This window comes from Babylonia areolata, chromosome 4 (assembly GCF_041734735.1).
Source record: "Babylonia areolata isolate BAREFJ2019XMU chromosome 4, ASM4173473v1, whole genome shotgun sequence".
Classification (NCBI taxonomy): domain Eukaryota; kingdom Metazoa; phylum Mollusca; class Gastropoda; order Neogastropoda; family Buccinidae; genus Babylonia; species Babylonia areolata.
In genome coordinates this window covers 55650760-55669658 of record NC_134879.1, presented here as the reverse complement: position 1 = coordinate 55669658, position 18899 = coordinate 55650760, and the positions used below count along the sequence as shown (strand labels likewise).

General features: G+C 40.6%; 1 protein-coding gene across 4 annotated transcripts in view; it reads left to right on the top strand.

Moving 5' to 3' along the window:
- Positions 1–12505, top strand: part of LOC143281759 (tubulin polyglutamylase TTLL5-like) — a 62135-nt gene extending 49630 nt beyond the window's left edge. For 2 of the 4 annotated variants that reach the window (XM_076587040.1, XM_076587039.1), the window contains exons 28-34: positions 431–505; positions 5643–5711; positions 6223–7001; positions 8680–8868; positions 10279–10487; positions 11503–11600; positions 11989–12505. In XM_076587040.1, coding sequence (XP_076443155.1) covers positions 431–505; positions 5643–5711; positions 6223–7001; positions 8680–8868; positions 10279–10487; positions 11503–11600; positions 11989–11996 — 1427 coding nt within the window. In that variant the 3' untranslated portion in view covers positions 11997–12505. The remainder of the gene's footprint in view (positions 1–430; positions 506–5642; positions 5712–6222; positions 7002–8679; positions 8869–10278; positions 10488–11502; positions 11601–11988) is intronic. The other 2 variants (XM_076587041.1, XM_076587042.1) reach the window with 2 other exon arrangements.
- Positions 12506–18899: the final 6394 nt, after the last annotated feature.

Sequence of the window (18899 nt, the reverse complement as noted above, 5' to 3'; positions counted from 1 at the left end):
TCAGTTGACACCAAATTTGGCATAAAAATAGGAAAAATTCAGTTCTTTCCAGTCATCTTGTTTAAAACAATATTGCATCTCTGGGATGGGCACAAAAAAATTAAAAAAAGAATCCTAATTATATGCAAACTGCATTTACTGTTATATTTATATTTTTTGTATTCTCTAAACTTGGCACTTTGACCTCTTATTCTGACACAACAACAAGAGGAGTCATTATTATCATTTTTTGTTCAAACAGGAACTTCTTTTGCTAAGCATGGAATTTTTATTTATTTTGCAAACGTTTTGGTGCAGATGGTAAAAAAGGGAAAATACTCTGCAATTAATGCTAGGGGACTTAATTTATCACAAGTGAGTCTTGAAGGCCTTGCCTCTCTTGTTTTTTTTTTTTCATTGTTTCAAAGACCGCACCTGTTCTTTTGAACAGTGAAAGCATTGCAGACTCAGGTAGCATGGACGGATGGACAAAATGACGTGGAAACATTTGAGGTCCATTCACAATGTGAGTGTGATGCCTTTGTTTTGAACACACAGTATCAGATGTGAGTGTGATGCCTTTGTTTTGAACACACAGTGTCAGATGTGAGTGTGATGCCTTTGTTTTGAACACACAGTATCAGATGTGAGTGTGATGCCTTTGTTTGTTGTACCCACAGTGTCAGATGTGAGTGTAATGCCTTTGTTTTGAACACACAGTGTCAGATGTGAGTGTGATGCCTTTGTTTTGTACACACAGTGTGGGAGTGCGGAGGTGACAGAGATTGGGGATGAATTTGGTGTTCTCTAACGAGTGTACTGCACATATATATTGGCAGTGTGTGTGTTTGTGGGTTGTTGATTTTTTTTTTGATTTTTTTTTTTTATCTTTTAATGAAAAGTTGAATATTTTGCACTATATCGTTAAACAGTCAATTGTTGATAAATATTTGAGGTCACGAAAGCTTGTATAAAACTGGTTGTGTTCTTGTTAAAACATTACCAAAAAAGTTTTTTTAACACTTCTGTGTGGATGGCAGAATATTTGGCTTTTGTAAACAGCCCAAGTTTTCAGTGTGTGTGTGTCCGTGTGTGTGTGTGTGTGTGTGTGCGAGCGCACGCACGTGCATGTATTTTGTGTGTGTGTGTGTGTGAGTGAAAAGAGAATTGTGTTTTGCATCAGTGTGTCTGTATGGGTGGGTATGTATGTGTGTGTTTGTTTTGGAATGTTACAATTTTTGTTGAAACCAGATGGTTGTAAGAGATGAGAACTGTGATGACTAGCATCCCACAGTAATTATTTTCAGCATTTTATAAACACTGTGCTTGATGTTAATGAGCACATGGGTCAAAAGAAATTTGGTTTGGTGTGTTTGGTTTGCATCTGCAGCTTTCTAACCTTTCCCCATTGTTTTGTCTTTGTCCTTTGTACATTTGATTCGCCAAGACAGTAATGCTTATTTGATGGTTGTCTTTGTTTATGGAGCTGTTGCATACATACAGAGCTTGAAATACCCACCTATCTGACAGTCCGGAACAACTAAACCTTTTGGCGCAGAAGTGGAAGTGCTCTCTCTACTCGTCCGTTAGGGCAACCAATCTTTGACTGTATCAGAGAAAGGGTGGCTGAGTCGTCAGCTTCATGGCAGAGCAGTCACACTTCAGTTTAAACACTTCCATTCCCACCCTCGTAAATCTTTTCTTGCAGTATACACTACTTATAAAGTGAATAATGTCTGCTGACGTTTCGTTGCACTACATGTAGTTACTTGTATTCATCATCTCTTTACTGAGGGAGGGCTTGTAGAATTTCTAGTCCAGAGATACTTCATCGGAATGGGGTTTTAAGCTTTAATGTGATGTGAAAAGAAGCTGTAAGTACTGTTTTGTGAGAAAGAGAGAGAGAGAGAGTGCATGTGTATGTGCATGTGCTTGTGTTTATGAGAGAGAAAAGAACTTTTTTTGGCTTTGCTTTTGAATTTATGCCCAGGTTTGTTGCATTTTTGATGTTGTTTTTTAATTGCAAAAAATAATCTGTGAACATGTATTGCAAAGTATATGATAACACAAGATTGTTAAGCATGTTTGGAGAGTCATCAGTGTATATGTGTCTGTGTGTGTTATAGGATTTTCAGATGTATGTGTGTATCACCAATATTGTCAACTCATCCCTTCTCCCTGGGACCTTTCCATCCACTTTCAAAACTGCGATCGTCCAGCCTCTTCTGAAGAAACCCAACCTTGACGCAAACATTTTGAAAAACTATTGACCAGTTTCCAACCTTCCTTTCCTGTCCAGACTCCTGAAAAAAGCTGTCCTGAAGCAGCTCAACAACCACCTTTGTTTCAACAAACTCTTACATGCTTTTCAGTCTGCCTACCATGCTGATCACAGCACCAAAATGACTCTCCTCTACAATCAGCTGCTAGCATCCGACTCGGGGAAAATTTCCCCTTCTTACTCTTCTTGACTTGTCCGCCGCCTTTGACTCTATAGACCATTCAGTCCTTCTTTCCCATCTTCGTTTTACATTTGGTATCAACGGCACTGTTCTCAGCTGGTTCAATTTTTATCTCATTGATCGATTCCAGTCTGTCATTGTTGAAAATTTCCAGTCTGAACCAGTTAAAATCGAACCCAGAGTCCCACAGGGATCTGTTTAAGGCCCAGTGCTCTTCACACTGTACACTGCTCCTCTCGCTGAAATTATCAATTACCACAATGCCAGTCATCATTCTTATGCTGATGACACTCAACTTCAGAAGAGTGATACCCCTGAAAAATTGTCCTCGCTCTCGCAAGAAATATCCAACTGCTTCCTGGACATTCAAAACTGGATGACCAATTAATTACAGTACAGTTGAACACAGACAAACCTGAAGCAGTAATCACAGGAACTAAATAAAAACTTTTCTATCACAACTAACACACTCAAACTTGGCAGTACATCCATCCCTCTTTCCAGCTCAGTCAGGAACCTCAGTGTTGCCTTTGACAACACACTGTCCATGCAAAAATTTATCAGTCAGACATGTCAGTCATGCTACTGTCAGTAGTGGCGCATCAGTTCCATTTGGAAATATCTGTCCACCGATGCAACATTTAAACTTGTCATTTCTCTCATTCTCTCTTGCCTTGACTATTGTAACTCTCTATTGCCTGGTTTGCCTGCTTCATCCATTCAATCCCTTCAGCACATACAAAACTGAGGCCCGACTCGTCCTCAGAAAGAAAAGATCTGAGCACATCACTTCTCTTTTGCAACACCTCCATTGGCTTTTCTGTCTCACACAGAATAAAGTATAGGATCAGAACTCTATGTTATAAATGTATTCACAAATCTTGCCCTTCCTATCTCTGTGGCTGCTTTCACCTCTGCACTCCATCTCGCTCTTAAGACTTAACAGTCGGCTTTGGATCCACTCTGTTTTCGCATACCCAGATTCAAACACTCCACTGTTGGTTGCCTTTTTTTCTCTGTCTCAGGACCTCGCATTTGGAATGAACTTCCTCTTCTGCTTCATCAGGTCTCTGCACTCAGTTTTTTCAAGTCTGGCCTTCTTAAAACCCACCTCTTCCCAAGATAGCCTCCCTTCCCTGCCTCTTCCTTGTCTTCAGTTTCTTTACTTTTAGAGTTATGCATGTGTGTGAATGACTGGTTGAAAGTGCTTTGATTTGTCTCTGCACAAGATTTAGCGCTGTATAAATACTATTATTATTATCATTATTATTAACTGTCTTGTTTACCTTTCACAATTATTTCATGAAATATTTGAGTATTTCTGTTGACAAATGTCTGAAAGTTAATGATATTTCAATGTCTGAAAGTTAATGATATTTCAAACAGTTGTGTGGAAATCGACAACAAATACATTCTAAAGCTGACCTTTATTTATGTATTTATTTATTTATTTTAATTAGCAGTTTGTTTACTTGCTGTAAGTATCTTGTTTCATTTTTGTGTTCTGTTTTCATCTCTCTCTCTCTCTCTCTCTCTCTCTCTCTCTCTCTCACTCACTTTCTTGCGATTTTTTTCATAGTTTATTTATTAACGTATACATACATAGTTTTTAGAATTTGGCATTGGGTCTATGTCTACATTAGGTATAAAGATATATTGTTCCTTTTTTTTTCGTTTCTTCTTTTTTTCCCCTTTAAAACAGAGGTGGTATAGATCATATGAATCAGACTGAAACTGAAATTTGAAACATGTCAAATCCCTCCTCAGTCAAGCAAGCTTTTCTTCTTATTTTTCTTTTCTTTCTTTTTATTTTTGTTATAATTATTATCATTTTTAATCTTTCTTTTTTTGTTGAATATTTTTTTAACAAATCATTATTCAGCAAACAACATGACATATGCATTATAATCAGGATAGCAAGAAGAAAGTAACAGCTTGTATCATAAAATATAATGTGAAACTTAATGACGTTTGGAACAGCAGTTTCAGTTTAAAGTGGAGTGATGGCCTAGAAGTAACACGTCCGCATTGGAAGCGAGAGAATCTGATCGTGCTGGTTCGAATCACGGCTCAGCCGCCGATATTTTCTCCCCCTCCACAAGACCTCGAGTGGTGGTCTGGACACTAGTCACATTCAGATGAGATGATAAACCGAGGTCCTGTGTGCAGCATGCACTTAGCGCACGTAAAAGAACCCACAGTAACAAAAGGGTTGTCTCTGGCAAAATTCTGTAGAAAAATCCACTTCAATAGGAAAAACAAATAAAACCGCACGCAGGAGAAAATACAAAAAAAAAAAGGGTGGCGCTGTAGTGTAGCGACGCGCTCTCCCTGGGGAGAGCAGCCCGAATTTCACACGGAGAAATCTGTTGTGATAAAAAGAAATACAAATACAAATAAAACGTTAAGTCTTGCTGCTGCTCTCTGGCCATTCAAAACATTCAACAATTTGAACATGCTTAGTCCTGTAGCCATGAATACATTCCATAACTCCATCCACTCCCCGGATCAAGCCTAGACAACTCTGATCACAACTAACTAGCTTGTCTCCTTTGGTCCATTCGTGACATCCTGATCCATATATGTATGGTGATGATGATGATGATGATGATGACACAGATACTTACATAGCACCTATCCCCGTACATAGACCAAGGTCCAAGTGCTTCACAAAGGCAGGAGTCCTTTATTTATGCATACAGCCTACCTGGGTAGAGTCAACTGAGAGCTGCCTTTGGTTTCCTGTGTCATTTATTTATGCTACACTACATCTGTTTTAAAAATATTTTTTTTAAATTGAAAAGTAAGTGGAAAAAAAAAGATGACGGCTTTTGCTGTGCAACGTAAAGCAAACCTTAACAATGTTTGGAACAGCATTAGTATTATTATTATTATTATTTACCATTTATTACAACATTATTATTATTACTACCTTTTTTATATCATAATTATTATTTATTTATTTATGTAAGCTTATCTATTATTTATTCACCTTTTTTTTTTCTTTTTTTTTTTTCTCAAGGCCTGACTAAGCGCATTGGGTTAGGCATCTGCTTGGCAGATGTGGTGTAGCGTATATGGATTTGTCCGAACGCAGTGACGCCTCCTTGAGCTACTGAAACTGAAACTGAAACTTGGAACAGCTCTGGAGATTAAGAACAAAACAGTAATAACTACCACCATGATCAATGTGTGTTTCAGCTCTGAAGCTGATCTCCCGTCCCTCCTCTGCGAAGCCTTCTCCCTTCTCCACATCAGAGCCTGTGATTGGTAAGTAAGATTTTTACCTCACTCATTTATCTGTTGATAAGCATTGGAATGAGCCTAAAGGTTGTTTTTTTTCTGTTTTAATGCTTTGACAATAAAGTCTTTTGAATTGATTTGAATATTGCATGTGCGTTGAGCAGTTGTGGATTTTGTGGAGAGATTGTGTAGATTTGTAGCTTTTGAAGTGTGTGTGTGTGGTACAGAAATGCATGTATGACATGAATGTTGTTCTCAAGTATGAATCTGATAGTGGTACTGGTTTTCTTTTTTTTTTTTCCCAAAAAATAGATTTGTTTTGGGATTTTTGCTTATCAAACCATATGCATATATATACACTCATATGCACGCACACACATGCATGCACGCACGCACGCACGCGACACACACACACTCTCTCTCTCTCTCTCTCTCTCTCTCTCTCTCTCTCTCTCTCTCTCTCCCCCCTCTCAACCCACACCCTCCCACTACAAAGCCACGCCACTTTTCTTCTGATTCCACCATGCCTGCATTGCAGACACGTACAATGAAGAAGCAATCCGGGAAGCCCTGCAGCGGCTGACGGTCCGACAGCAGGCCCGACAATACGCGGCAGGCAACAGCTCCATCGCCATCCAGCCACCCTCTACAGGCGAGGCAGCCAGAGAAGAGCGGCACCATCGGGGGTCCCTGTGCCCACTGGAGGAGCAGGTGGACCATGGCACCACCCACCCCGGCATTCTGCACTATCGTCCCAGCAGCGGCACGTTCTCCCGTTCCCATCAGCAGGGACAGGGCAACAGCGTGCCCGTTGTAATGCCTCAGCGAGATTCGAACCACATCACCGTGGTCATAGATCATGACAAGCTCGCTGCGTCTCAGTCTGAAAAGTCTCCGTCGCCACAGCAGTCTGGCAGCAACCTGCACAGCGACGCAGAGAGTCAGGGTGAGAACGGTTCCGATCCCACCGTGACGGTGTCGGTGCCGGTGACCAACCCTGCTCGCCTGGGCAGCGGCAGGCAGCAGAACAAGTCTGGTCTGTCGCATCACATCACCGTGCGGCCCGGCTCTCTGAGGCCTCCCCATCCACAGCTCAGCTATGGAATGATGAACTTGCTGAAGGAGGAGAGTGAACAGCATGTGCAGAAGAGGGGGATGAGGAAGGAGAAGGCGGGCCAGGGGACGGGGACAGGGATGGGGAGGCCACCTGTGGCAGGGAAGGAGGAATTGGAGAGCAGGTCCGAGGCTGGCAACAGTGTCAGTGCTGGTTGTGCCAGTGTCGGTGGTGGGGACAAAGCCTCACTACTGTACAGTGAGGTAAGAGGCTGGATGAGTCAGGGTTGGGGGGATTTTGTCTTTTGTTGGTGCTGTTTCTTTCATCTTGTTTTTGTTTTGTTTTTCTTTTGTGTTGAAAGAGTCAGGATCAGCCTTGATAAAGGAAAAACTTTAATACATTTGTGCATATATATATATGTGTGTGTGTGTAATATAATAGATTGATTGATTATTGATTGATATGGATATTTATATAGCACCTGTCTTCAGTCAGAGGCCAAGCTCAAAGTGCTTTACAAACACGGGGTCATTTGCACAACAGGCTGCCTACCTGGGTAGAGCCGAATGACAGCTGCTATTGGGCACTCATCATTTGTTTCTTGTGTCATTCAATCAGGTTTCATGCACACACACGTACACACTCAGACAGACATGTAACATTTTACATGTATAACCATTTTGTTTATTTACCCTGCCATATAGGCAGCCATACTCCGTTCTCAGGGGTGTGCATGGTGGGTATGTTCTTGTTTCCATAACCCACTGAATGCTGACTTGGATTACAGGATCTTTAACATGCATATTTGATCTTCCGCGTGCATATTCACACAGAGGAGGTTCAGGCACAAGCAGGTCTGCACATATGTTGACCTGGGAGATTGGAAAAATCGCCACACTTTACTCACCAGTGGCCACCAAGATTCGATCGTGGGACCCATGGATTGAAAGTCCAACGCTTTAACCATTCGGCTGTTGCGCCCATCGCATTATGTTGGCATGTGTGATTTTTATTTCTTTTTTTTTCTTTTCGGGGTTTTTTTTTTGTTTTTTTTTGGTTTTTTTCATGTGAGCAGAATAGGTTTATGTTAGCTGTGACAAAGGAAAAACTGACGTACGATTGTGCATGTGTGTGTATGTGATATGTTGGCAAGTGTATCCTGTTGGCATGTGTATCTTGTTTTTGTTTTTAATTGTTCTTTGTTTCTTTATGTGAGATAAAAGGGTTTGTCGGCTATGATAAAGGGGAAAAAAAACTGATATGCGTTGATGCATGTGTGTGTGATATCCTGGTATGTTTGTCTTGTTCACGTTTTTTAAATTCATTCTTACAGAGTACCTCAGTAGACAGGCAGGCAGTCAACTGTATCATGTTGTAGATCTGTCTCAGGTATGAGATTTTTCAAGACTATAATTGAAATCAGACTGAGGGAAGATTTAGAAAGTGGCACACTTCACTGCATTCAGATAAATCCATATACGCTACACCACATTTGCGAAGATGCCTGACCAGCAGTGTAACCCAACGCACTTAGGCCTTGAGGGTGAAAAATTTTTAAAATGCATAAACAAATCAGTGGATACATCATTAAGTTAATGAATGAATAAATAAAGAAAGAAAGAAACAGATGACATAAAAAATGTAAGCAAATAGATAATGAAATAAAATGCAGGAAAAGAAAAAATAAGATGAATGAATGAATAAAATTAAAAGACAGTAATGATAAGAGATGAATTTACAAATAAACAAATAAATGTAAATGTAAACACACATACACGCACGCACGCACACTTACACACACGCACACATGCACAACAGATATGCAGCAACCCATGCAGTTTCACAGATATGAAAGCACAAACAGAAGTGCACAGTGTATGTGTGTGTGTGCATGTGTGTGTGTTTGCATGTGTGCATACGTGTGTGTGTGTGTGTGTGCAGGTCAGCGCAGCTCACAGCAGGCCTGCCGCCGCAGGTTTCCAGCCCCAGCTGCAACGCTCCCAGTCTGTGGAGAGCTCTTCGGGCCCTGCTGCTGCAGACCCTCCCCAGCACTCACAGAGCGCACAGACAGCTGCTCCGTCAGTGCGGTCCACAGAGCAACGCAGCCAGGCCTCGATGGAAGCCAGCAAAGTGAGGAGCAGTCACTAGTTTGTGTTTATATACTGCATTCTGTTTTTGGTGACTTCTTCTTCTTCTTCTTCTTCTTCTTCTGCGTTCATGGGCTGCAACTCCCACGTTCACTCATATGTACACGAGTGGGCTTTTACTTGTATGACCGTTTTTACCCCGCCATGTTGGCAGCCATACTCCGCTTTCGGGGGCATGTATGCTGGGTATGTTCTTGTTTCCATATCCCACCGAACGCTGACATGGATTACAGGATCTTTAACGTGCGAATTTGATCTTCTGCTTGCATATACACACGAAGGGGGTTCAGGCACTAGCAGGTCTGCACATATGTTGACCTGGGAGATCGTAAAAATCTCCACTCTTTACCCACCAGGCACCGTTACCGAGATTCGAACCCGGGACCCTCAGATTGAAAGTCCAACGCTTTAACCACTCGGCTATTGCGCCCGTGACAAACTGATTGCTTTGTGTGTGTGTCAAATTCGGGCTGCTCACTGGTTTCTTCTGAGTCTGGAGAGAGAGCATTTGGTCTTTTTTTTTTTTTTTTTTTTTTGTTTTGTGTATTCTTTCTGCCTACAAGTGTTATTTGTTTCACTGTCATGTTACTATGGTTGTCATATGTGAGGGTATGGTGTGTTGTGTGCATGTTGATGAGTGAGACAAGAGAGAAGACAGATAAAAGAGACAGAGATTTTTTTATGTATGTTTAACTTTTTCTTGTAATCGCCATGAGCTCTGTGCCTGAGAGGTGTGAGTGTCAGTCTGCATTGTTATCATTATATTATCATTATAACTATTATTATCATTATTATTTTCACCATCATCATTTATCGGATATGCATGTATACGCATACATACATATATCATAATATGTGTGTATGAGTGTGTGTGTTTGTGTGTGTGTGTGTTTGTGCACATTTGTCTGTGTTAATGCTTGGTCTTGTGATTGCGTGGTTGATAATATTTGGTCAAGTTTGCTGTTTGGTTCGAATCTCGGTAACTGCGCCCAGTGGGTAAAGGGAGGAGATTTTTCCAATCTGCCAGGTCACTATATGTGCAGACCTGTTTGTGCCTGAACCCCCTTCATGTGTATACGCAAGCAGAAGATCAAATGCACATGTTGAAGGTCTCCAATCTGCCAGGTCACTATATGTGCAGACCTGTTTGTGCCTGAACCCCCTTCATGTGTATACACAAGCAGAAGATCAAATGCACATGTTGAAGGTCCTGTGATCCATATCAGCGTTTGATGGGTTATGGAAACAAGAACATACCCAGCATGCACACCCCTGAAAACGGAGTATGGCTGCCTATAGTCATACGTGTAAAAGCCCACTCATGCACATACAAATGAACATGAACGAAGAAGAAGAATCGTAAAGCTGAACAGTAACACTGTGTGGCTTGCAGGCCCGGCACCACGCCATGGTGGCCCAGGCTCATGCTGCCCAGAGAGTGACGAGCGGCGGTCGGTCAGCGAGGGAGGCGTCCAAGCCCCCCCACGTCACAGAGGTGCTGGAGGGCTCCATAGCCAGGGGCACCCCCACCTTCAGCCCCAAACCCCCCATCCACCCCATGTCTTCCCGCAGCCAGCAGTCCCTGTCCCACCGTGTGACCAGGTAAAAAACCAGCGTAAGAGCCTCTTCTTCTTCTGCATTCCCCAGGTCATGCTGTCAGGTGGTTCATCTGGTCTGCCGCACGAAGTCTGCCATCCATTGCAGCACAGCAGGTGGTCCCCAGAGCTTCTCATGGAGTTCTGCCACACAGGACTAGGTTTTCCTGCACCAAACGTTGGGCGGAACTGTAGCAAATGCTCTGGTGTTTGCGAACCTGTGCCGCATGTGCATTCATCAGTAGGGGACAGTGTCAGTCTGTAGAGGTGGGAAAGGAGCCTTCAGTGTCCAGTTCTCAGTCGGAAAAGGACTACTTGATGTGCTCTGTTTCAGCAGTGTCCTTTCTGGCAAGTCAAGATTGACACAAAGAAACTGGCCAAGGTAAAAAAATAAATAAAATTTAAAAAAAACCCAGTGTATCAGCCTGTTGGTATACCTGTTGCTGTGGGGTTATTTGTGGCTGGTCAAGATTGATACGATGAAACTGGGCCAGGTAAAAATTGGTGTAACAGCCTTTTCAGTTCCCCCCAGCTGTTTTTCCCCATGGTCATTCTGGGCTGGCCTCAAATGGCCTGTGGGGCCAACTGTGGTGAGTCAAGATCACAGAAAAAGGAACTGGCCAGTAGGTTTTCCTGCTGAGCATGGCTGGTATTTTCCTATGCCAGAAATATGTCTGTCAGGAGAAGGGTTGGTTCTGTTATCTCTCTGTATTAAGCAGCTGAATTTACTGATAATTCAATCATGTTATAAACAGTTAGTGAAAGGTTTGCTCTTTCCGTTGATATCAAAAGCAGTACTATTACTTACTGACTAGCTACCATAAAAAAACAAAACTGAAAAAAGAAGAAGAATTTAGGAAAAGTTACAAAAGTAGCAAATTAAAGTGTATCAGCAGGGACAGTCATGCCTTCTGTGAGTTTGTGTGACACAGGAATGAGCCAGTGCGCTGACTGCGCCTGGGTAGCACTGAGCGGCACACATGTGGCTGTGGTGTTGAAATGTGTGTGGATGTGTTGTGCAGGCTGTCCTCTGTGGAGAACATCTCCATCAACTTCCACAGCAGTCTGAAGACCGACACTCAGTCTCAGCTCCACAAGAAGGCCGAGGGCAGCGCTGCAGGTCAGCTGGACTGTTCCCACACGCACGCATGTGCATGAACACACGTGCACACATACACATGCACACACACACATGTACACACACACACACACACGCGCACACACGCACATACACACACACACGCATGCACGCACATACACACACACTCACCCATGCACACACACATACACACACACACATACATGCGCGCATGCACACACACACACACACACACACACATGGGAGCACCCACGCATGCACACACACACCAGGTACACACACACACACACACACAGTTTATTCAGTCTCTGTGTGGTTAGCTGAGCCATAAGTGACAAAAGATGAAATAATTGATGTTATATATGGAAACTGAAACTGAAACTCTTGTTTTATGTGTGTGTTTCAACAGGTAAATAAAAACCACATAGTGCAGACATCTTTACTCGTGCTTATTGGTGCCAGCCAGAGACTTGGCTGGAAATTCTGGGCTTGGGCATTCTGGCATTTTCTCTCCTCTTCTGACCAGTTATACAGCAAGATGTCTGTTGTGATTGACGTTGTTATCGCTGACTCTTTGGTGCATGTGTTGTGGTGACTCCCACAGACAGCCTGAGACACAGAAGCAAACAAGTGAAAACAGTGTGCTAACTTGATTTAATCAGATGTCAGTTTGCCTGTCTGCTGCTGCATCTGCAAATCTGTGCATGAAGAGTATGTGTATGTGTGCACATACACAGGTATAACTGAGTTTGTTCATGCCTGCATGATTTTTAAAAAAAATATTCATGAAAGGGTAATTTTTTTTTTAGGTGAGTCTGCTGCCAAACGTTTGTGACCAACATTAATATTTATTTATTTATTATGAAAAGAACAGAAGAAATTTTTGAAAAAGAATATATATTTCACCAACAATTTATGCAATGTTGTATTTGCATGATTGTGCCCCGCTTGTGGTGAAATACAGAATGGAAATACAGGGTTACGGAGGGAAAATTTACACACATACGCACACATGCATGCGCACACGCATATTTGCACACACACATGCACACACACACACACACACACACACACACACACACAGAGAGCTATTACAGAAAGAACCACACTTCATTTTAAAAGCTTGCATACTCACAAATGCACATCAGACGCAAAAGACCAAAAAAAATATGTATATACAAATTTAAACCTTTTCCAGCATTTTGGTGTGTGCGCTGCTGATACAGCTGGACCATCTGTTGGAAGCATTGAAAAGGCCAAATCATACATTCCATTTTAAATTCTAATGTGTGGGACAGCTTGCTAAGGTTATTGCCTTCTTCTGTCTTCAACTGAAGGAGGAAGTGTTTGACAGCAAGACGAGATGCATTTTTACATACCTGTGCGCAGCACATTCACTCCATGATTAATGGTGAACCACATTTTCCGCATTGGTATTTTGCATTATGACTGATCTGTTGGATACTACACAAACTGCATAATAAATCAGTAGATGTTTTTCAAAGGGAGTGTCCACTGAGTAGTTTAGGAAAATAAAGATGATGTTATTTTTGCTCCTGTTTTTTTGTGTGTTTTTTAACGGAAACAAATGCCCTCTTTATGGTTTAGGAAAAAGATGTAGTGGTAATAGTTCCCCCACCCCCCCACCCCCACCCCACCTCTTTTTTTCCTTTTTTTTCTTCTTAATGAAAGCGAATGTTCACTGTATACCTTGTGTAGATAAAACATGCAGTGATATAGCTTGTTTGTGTAAATGAAAAAGAATATCCTTTTGTACAATTAGTTAAGTAAGATATTTAATGGTTATAGCTTTTTTTATATATATGCAAGGAAATGTCCTCTGTAAAAGTTGATGAAAATCAAACTGTAGTGGTTATAATCCCTTGTTTTAAATGAAAGAGAATGTCCTCTGTAAAGTTAGGTAACTAAAAAAAAAAAAAAAAAAAAAAAGAATACCCACTGTATAGTTTAGGTTAAAGGGAAAAAATGTAGTTTTAGAATGAAGGAAATGACCACTTGATTTGATAGGTAAGGTTAATCAAAATTTTGTAGTTTTGCTCCTCTCTGGTTTTTTTTGTTTTGTTTTTTTAAGTGGATGTCCACCAAATAGTTTAGTTAAATAAAAGATGGAGTAGTATCTCTTTTTTTTTTCTTTTCTTTTTTTTTGCAAAAATTAATGTCCACATATAAAAGATGTAGTAATAGATATAGCTCCTTATGTCTGCTAAATAGTATAGAAAAATAGATAAATAAATAAAAAATTAAATGGTTATAGCTGTTCTGTATATTTTATGTAAATAAAAGATGTAGTTATATCTCCTTTTTTTTAATTAAAATGAATGTCCTTTGTATAGTTAAGGTACACAAAAGATTAAATAGTTATTGCTCCTTTTTTAATGTAAGTGAATGTCCACTGTACAGTTTAGGTAATACATAAGCAATGTAGCAGTTAAAACTTTTTTGAAGACAGTGACAGTTCACTGTATAGTTTAAGTAAATAAATGATGTTGTGATTACAGCCTCCCTTATGTTTTTAAATGAAAGTGAATGTCCTCTGTATTGTTTTAATGAATAAAAAATGTGTTAGCTTTAACTCCTATTTTTTTTAAATGAAAGTGAATGTCTTATGTATAGTTTAGGAAACGAAATATGTAGTGGTTATAGCTCTCTTTTAGAAATAAAAGTGAATGTCCTCTGTATTAAAATATGTAGTGGTATAGCTCTTTTTTTAATTCTAAATGGAAGTGATTGTCCTCTGTATAGTTTACTTCAACTGTAGTTATAGCTCTTTTTCTTCTTTAGTTTAGGTAAATAAAAGACATTGTTGTTATAGCTGTTTTGAATGAAAGAGAATGTCCTCTGTTTAGTTTAGGTAAACTTGCAGCAAAAAATGAAATATAAAACCAGCACTCTCTGCTGTAAATGCATGAACAGAATTGCTCCCCTTTATCATTGTGACACTCTCTCCCTCTACGCCCAGTCTCACCCTCTCCAGTCATCTGCCGATCTGCTCCACTTAAAGCTTCTCAAGACGCAAAGACTCTACTGTCATTCGCTGCTCTTCATCAGTCTCTGGTCTGTTTGCTTGGAACTTCTTCTTCTTCTGCGTTCGTGGGCTGCAACTCTCACGTTCACTCGTATGCACACGAGTGGGCTTTTACGTGTATGACCGTTTTTACCCCGCCATGTAGGCAGCCATACTCCGTTTTCGGGGGTGTGCATGCTGGGTATGTTCTTGTTTCCATAACCCACGAAACGCTGACATGGATTACAGGATCTTTAACGTGCGTATTTGATCTTCTGCTTGCATATACACACGAAGGGGGTTCAGGCACTAGCAGGTCTGCACATATGTTGACCTGGGAGATCGGAAAAATCTCCACCCTTTACCCACCAGGCGCCGTCACCGTGATTCGAACCCGGGACCCTCAGATTGACAGTCCAACGCTTTAACCACTCGGCTGTTGCGCCCGTCGTTTGCTTGGAACAAGCTTCCCTCTTTCTCTTCAGGAAAAGCCCACATTCAGCCCCTTCAAGTCCCTCGTGAAGCTCACTTACTTCCCAGATAATGTCTTGTAAGTGTCTGTTCAACTTTTCTTTTCTTTTTGTCACATTTCCCCACTTTAGTTCATTCTTGAAAGCTGCTCTTGAGCATGATTAGTATGCATAGTGGTGTGTTTTTTTTCTTCTTTGTTACTTTAATTTGTCCTTGTCGCATGTTAGTGTGCATGCATGAGAATGATCCATATATTTGATACAGGATTTATCACTTTACAGGTACTATTATTATCAGTAGTAGTTACAGTAATGCAATTATTATGCCTTGTCAGTTGTTTTGTAGGATTTGAAGTTTGAACTGGACTGATCGTATAATCTCAGTGTCAAACTTCCAGTCTCAGTGGACACACACCACCTGTTGACTTTGTTTGTTTTCAAGCACCCTAGTACACAACAGAGCGCATTCTGACAAACTGGGCCCAAAGTAGCACATTCTCTCACAGCATGGCCCACAGCTGAACAACGCAATACAGTGTGACTTCACAGCCCATCTCAGTCAAGCACAGCACAGCCAAGGAATCGGTGCCAAGCCAAAAAACAAAACGAGACAAATCTTAAAAGAATCAAAAACCTGTGGGAACACTGTTAATATTAGCATCGTTGTCAAACAAGGAGACTTGGTCATAAGTGTGTATTGTCTGCTTTTTTCTTTTCTTTTCTTTTTTTTCTTTTTTTTAAATTACTACTCTGTGTATCATTACATTAAATCCCTTCACAAGCCATAATGGTAATGATCATGTATGAATATCAATTAAGAAGCAAATAAATGGAGAAAGAAAAAACACAAACATAACAACAAGAAAGATGAAAGACAAGAAAACAATTAACAGAATAAAAATACAGAGTCCCTCCAAGAGTGACAAATGGTGCTGATCAGGCTTGGTACTTTCCACCATTTGATCGTAAAACAGGTGCGTAAAAGTTGGCTGAAGAAGCCTGCAGGATGTAAACTTTTGGCCACATTTGTGTACCACACACGCTTCTTGAGTCAAACGATAAACATTTTGTTGTTTGCAAACTATTGTTTGTAGATCATTTGAAAAAGAATGGAAATTATGGAGAGACAAAGAAAACCGACCCTGACTTTCCACCCTTTGACTTGTTTGTTATCTTTGTAGATATTGTTTTGTATATAGTGTCTGAAGTGAGCATGGATGTCTTACTGGTGCTGTTTGTCTCAGTCTCAGACTTTGATTTGCTTGTGTCCATATCTCTTTTTTTTTTCTTTGCCTACTATATGTTTCAAATGATGGAAAGTGAATCTTCTTTTATCTTCAGTGTTTATTTATTCATTAGCCAAGTGCTTGTAGTACTGATCTCAGAGTCATTTGTGTATTTGGAGAGGACATACATTATTTGCACAAGTTTTGTTGATGTCCAGTTTACCTCCCCTGCTGTTAATTGTGTATGATAGTTGAATTAATGACATTTCTTGGTGCAAATATACACTTTGGATTTTTTTTCTTCCACATTGGATGAAATGGAAAAAAAATTTATGGCATAGTACTTTCTCATTGAAATCTTGGGTCTCTTCCATATCACCTATTTATTGTTGCTGTTATCACAACTCAGCTGCTGCCATTTGTACAGTTGTCTCATTGTTATTTGTAGAAGTATTGTATACCTGTGGTTTACTTTCAGTCTTATTTCTTGTGGAAAAAGTGTACAAATGCAGTTTAAATGTTGTTTACTTTCACAGTCCTGTTACTTGTGGAAGCATTTGTATAGATGTGGTATAGATGTGATTCACTTTCACAGTTATATTATTTGTGAAAGAATTACGTAGACGTGGTTTTACTTTCACATTCGTATTATTTGTGGACGAAGTGCATAGACGTGGTTTTACTTTCACAGTCGTATTATTTGTGGAAGAATTGGATAGACATGTCATTTTTCAATTTTTCATTGCGTCCAACACTAACTGCTCAACTCCATACATGCACGCTGCTTTTTAATCATTGCTGTTCGCCCTGGAGCAGTTGTTAACCTGCGCATCATTGCTTGGTGAGCAGCAATAGTGTTTGCTATGCAGGCGTGGTGAATTACAAGAAGTTTTTTTTCCTGCATGAAGAAATGCTCCACCTGAAACTGAAGAAAAGTAAAGTTTGTCAGTTACGGAAGATCAAACACAGTGGAAAGATGTAATGGGCACAAGAAAAGAAACTTGATAAAGTCTTGTAGAGTTTGACAGAAAAGAAAACAGCCCAGTTAATGATAATGACAGCAGTAAGAATAATGCAGACTGAGGTGTGCGCCTTCCAGACAAGGACCTGATGGCATTTACAAAAATTGTACATACATGGTACATATACTAGTACATGCTGCATGATGTACCATGCACAAACAAGTGTATGCACACACAGACACACACACACACACACACACACACACACACACACACAGCAGAATTTCAAGGAGATCAGTCTCTAAGATCCATAGGCCGAACAGAAGTGTGTGTGTTTTGAGAGACTTCTATGCCTGAGCTGGGGGAGGATCCACATTACGGACACCAAATCTGCCCAGGCTTTCAGGTGTTGTTTCTTTTTTGCTGTTGTTGTTGTTTTACCTTTACCAAGGACAGGCATTCATGCTGGGTGGAGTGAGGAACATTGGAGTAAAGTGCCTTTTCCAAGGACGAAACGCCAGGCTGGAATAGGGCCTAGAAGCGTCACCATCACTTGTGAACACAGGGACTTCAACGCCTAACCATTTAGGCCACGGCGCCTGCCATTAGAATGTTACATTTTACCTTTGCATGACTGTGTTGCTCAGTAGGTGCTGGGTGGTTGTGCATCAAACACAGATTGCTGGTTACAAACCAGCAACAGCAGTCACTAAAATTGCATTATGAGATTTGTCTTTCTCTCAAGCTCTTTCTCCTGCCGTCTCTCTCTTGTTCCCTGTCTCTCATATGCACGAAAACTCACAAGATTCAAGACTGAAGAAAGTGTAATCCTTTGACTCCTGTTGGGGCATGGATGATAGACATTGGCAACATATGTACTGCTTAACTTGAAGAAAACATTAAAAAGACAACTGAGAAAATTCGCTTGGTGATTTAACAAGCAGGGAACACAAATCTGAACAGTCATTCTACCATGTGAAACTGGTATTGAGTAAAGATTAGAGCATGTCCCACAACAGTCTTTCCATACTTTTATGAATTTTCCCAGCTTTAAACATACTCCCTTCTCTGCTTTGAATGAATTTACACAAATTTACAGTAGACTTTGGTTTCACATGGTTTTTAGAATTAACTTATCTAACTTTTTTTTTTTTAATTTTGGACATTTCTAACTGATTCCTGAGATGTTTCTTCCAGTCAATCTCACCAACCGTTAGCTTCAAATTTGAGAGAACATGCACTTTTTTTTCTTCTTTTTTTTTTCTTGCAGTTTTGTTTGTTTATTTTCTTGTGTAGGGCACAGTGTGGAAACATGGACTTGGTTTTGAAGACGCACAGACTTGCTTTGAAAAGCAAGCGTTCAAGCCAGATATTGCAATGGTTGCTATGTGGTATGTGCGTGGAGCTTCTTTCCTCAGTGGATCAACAAAAACCTCATTGTCCGTCCTTTCCACGTCTGTGATACACCCAGAATCAGTGTTTCTGGTGAAGTAGCTTCCTCTTCGACAAGGGAATAAGAGGGAGTGCGCTTTTAGATTACCTTTGTTGTGCTGAGACAGTGATTTATTTTTGATTCGATTGAAGACATTGCGCAGACACGCAAGCATGCTTTCTTGTCAAAAGATGCCATGTGTGTG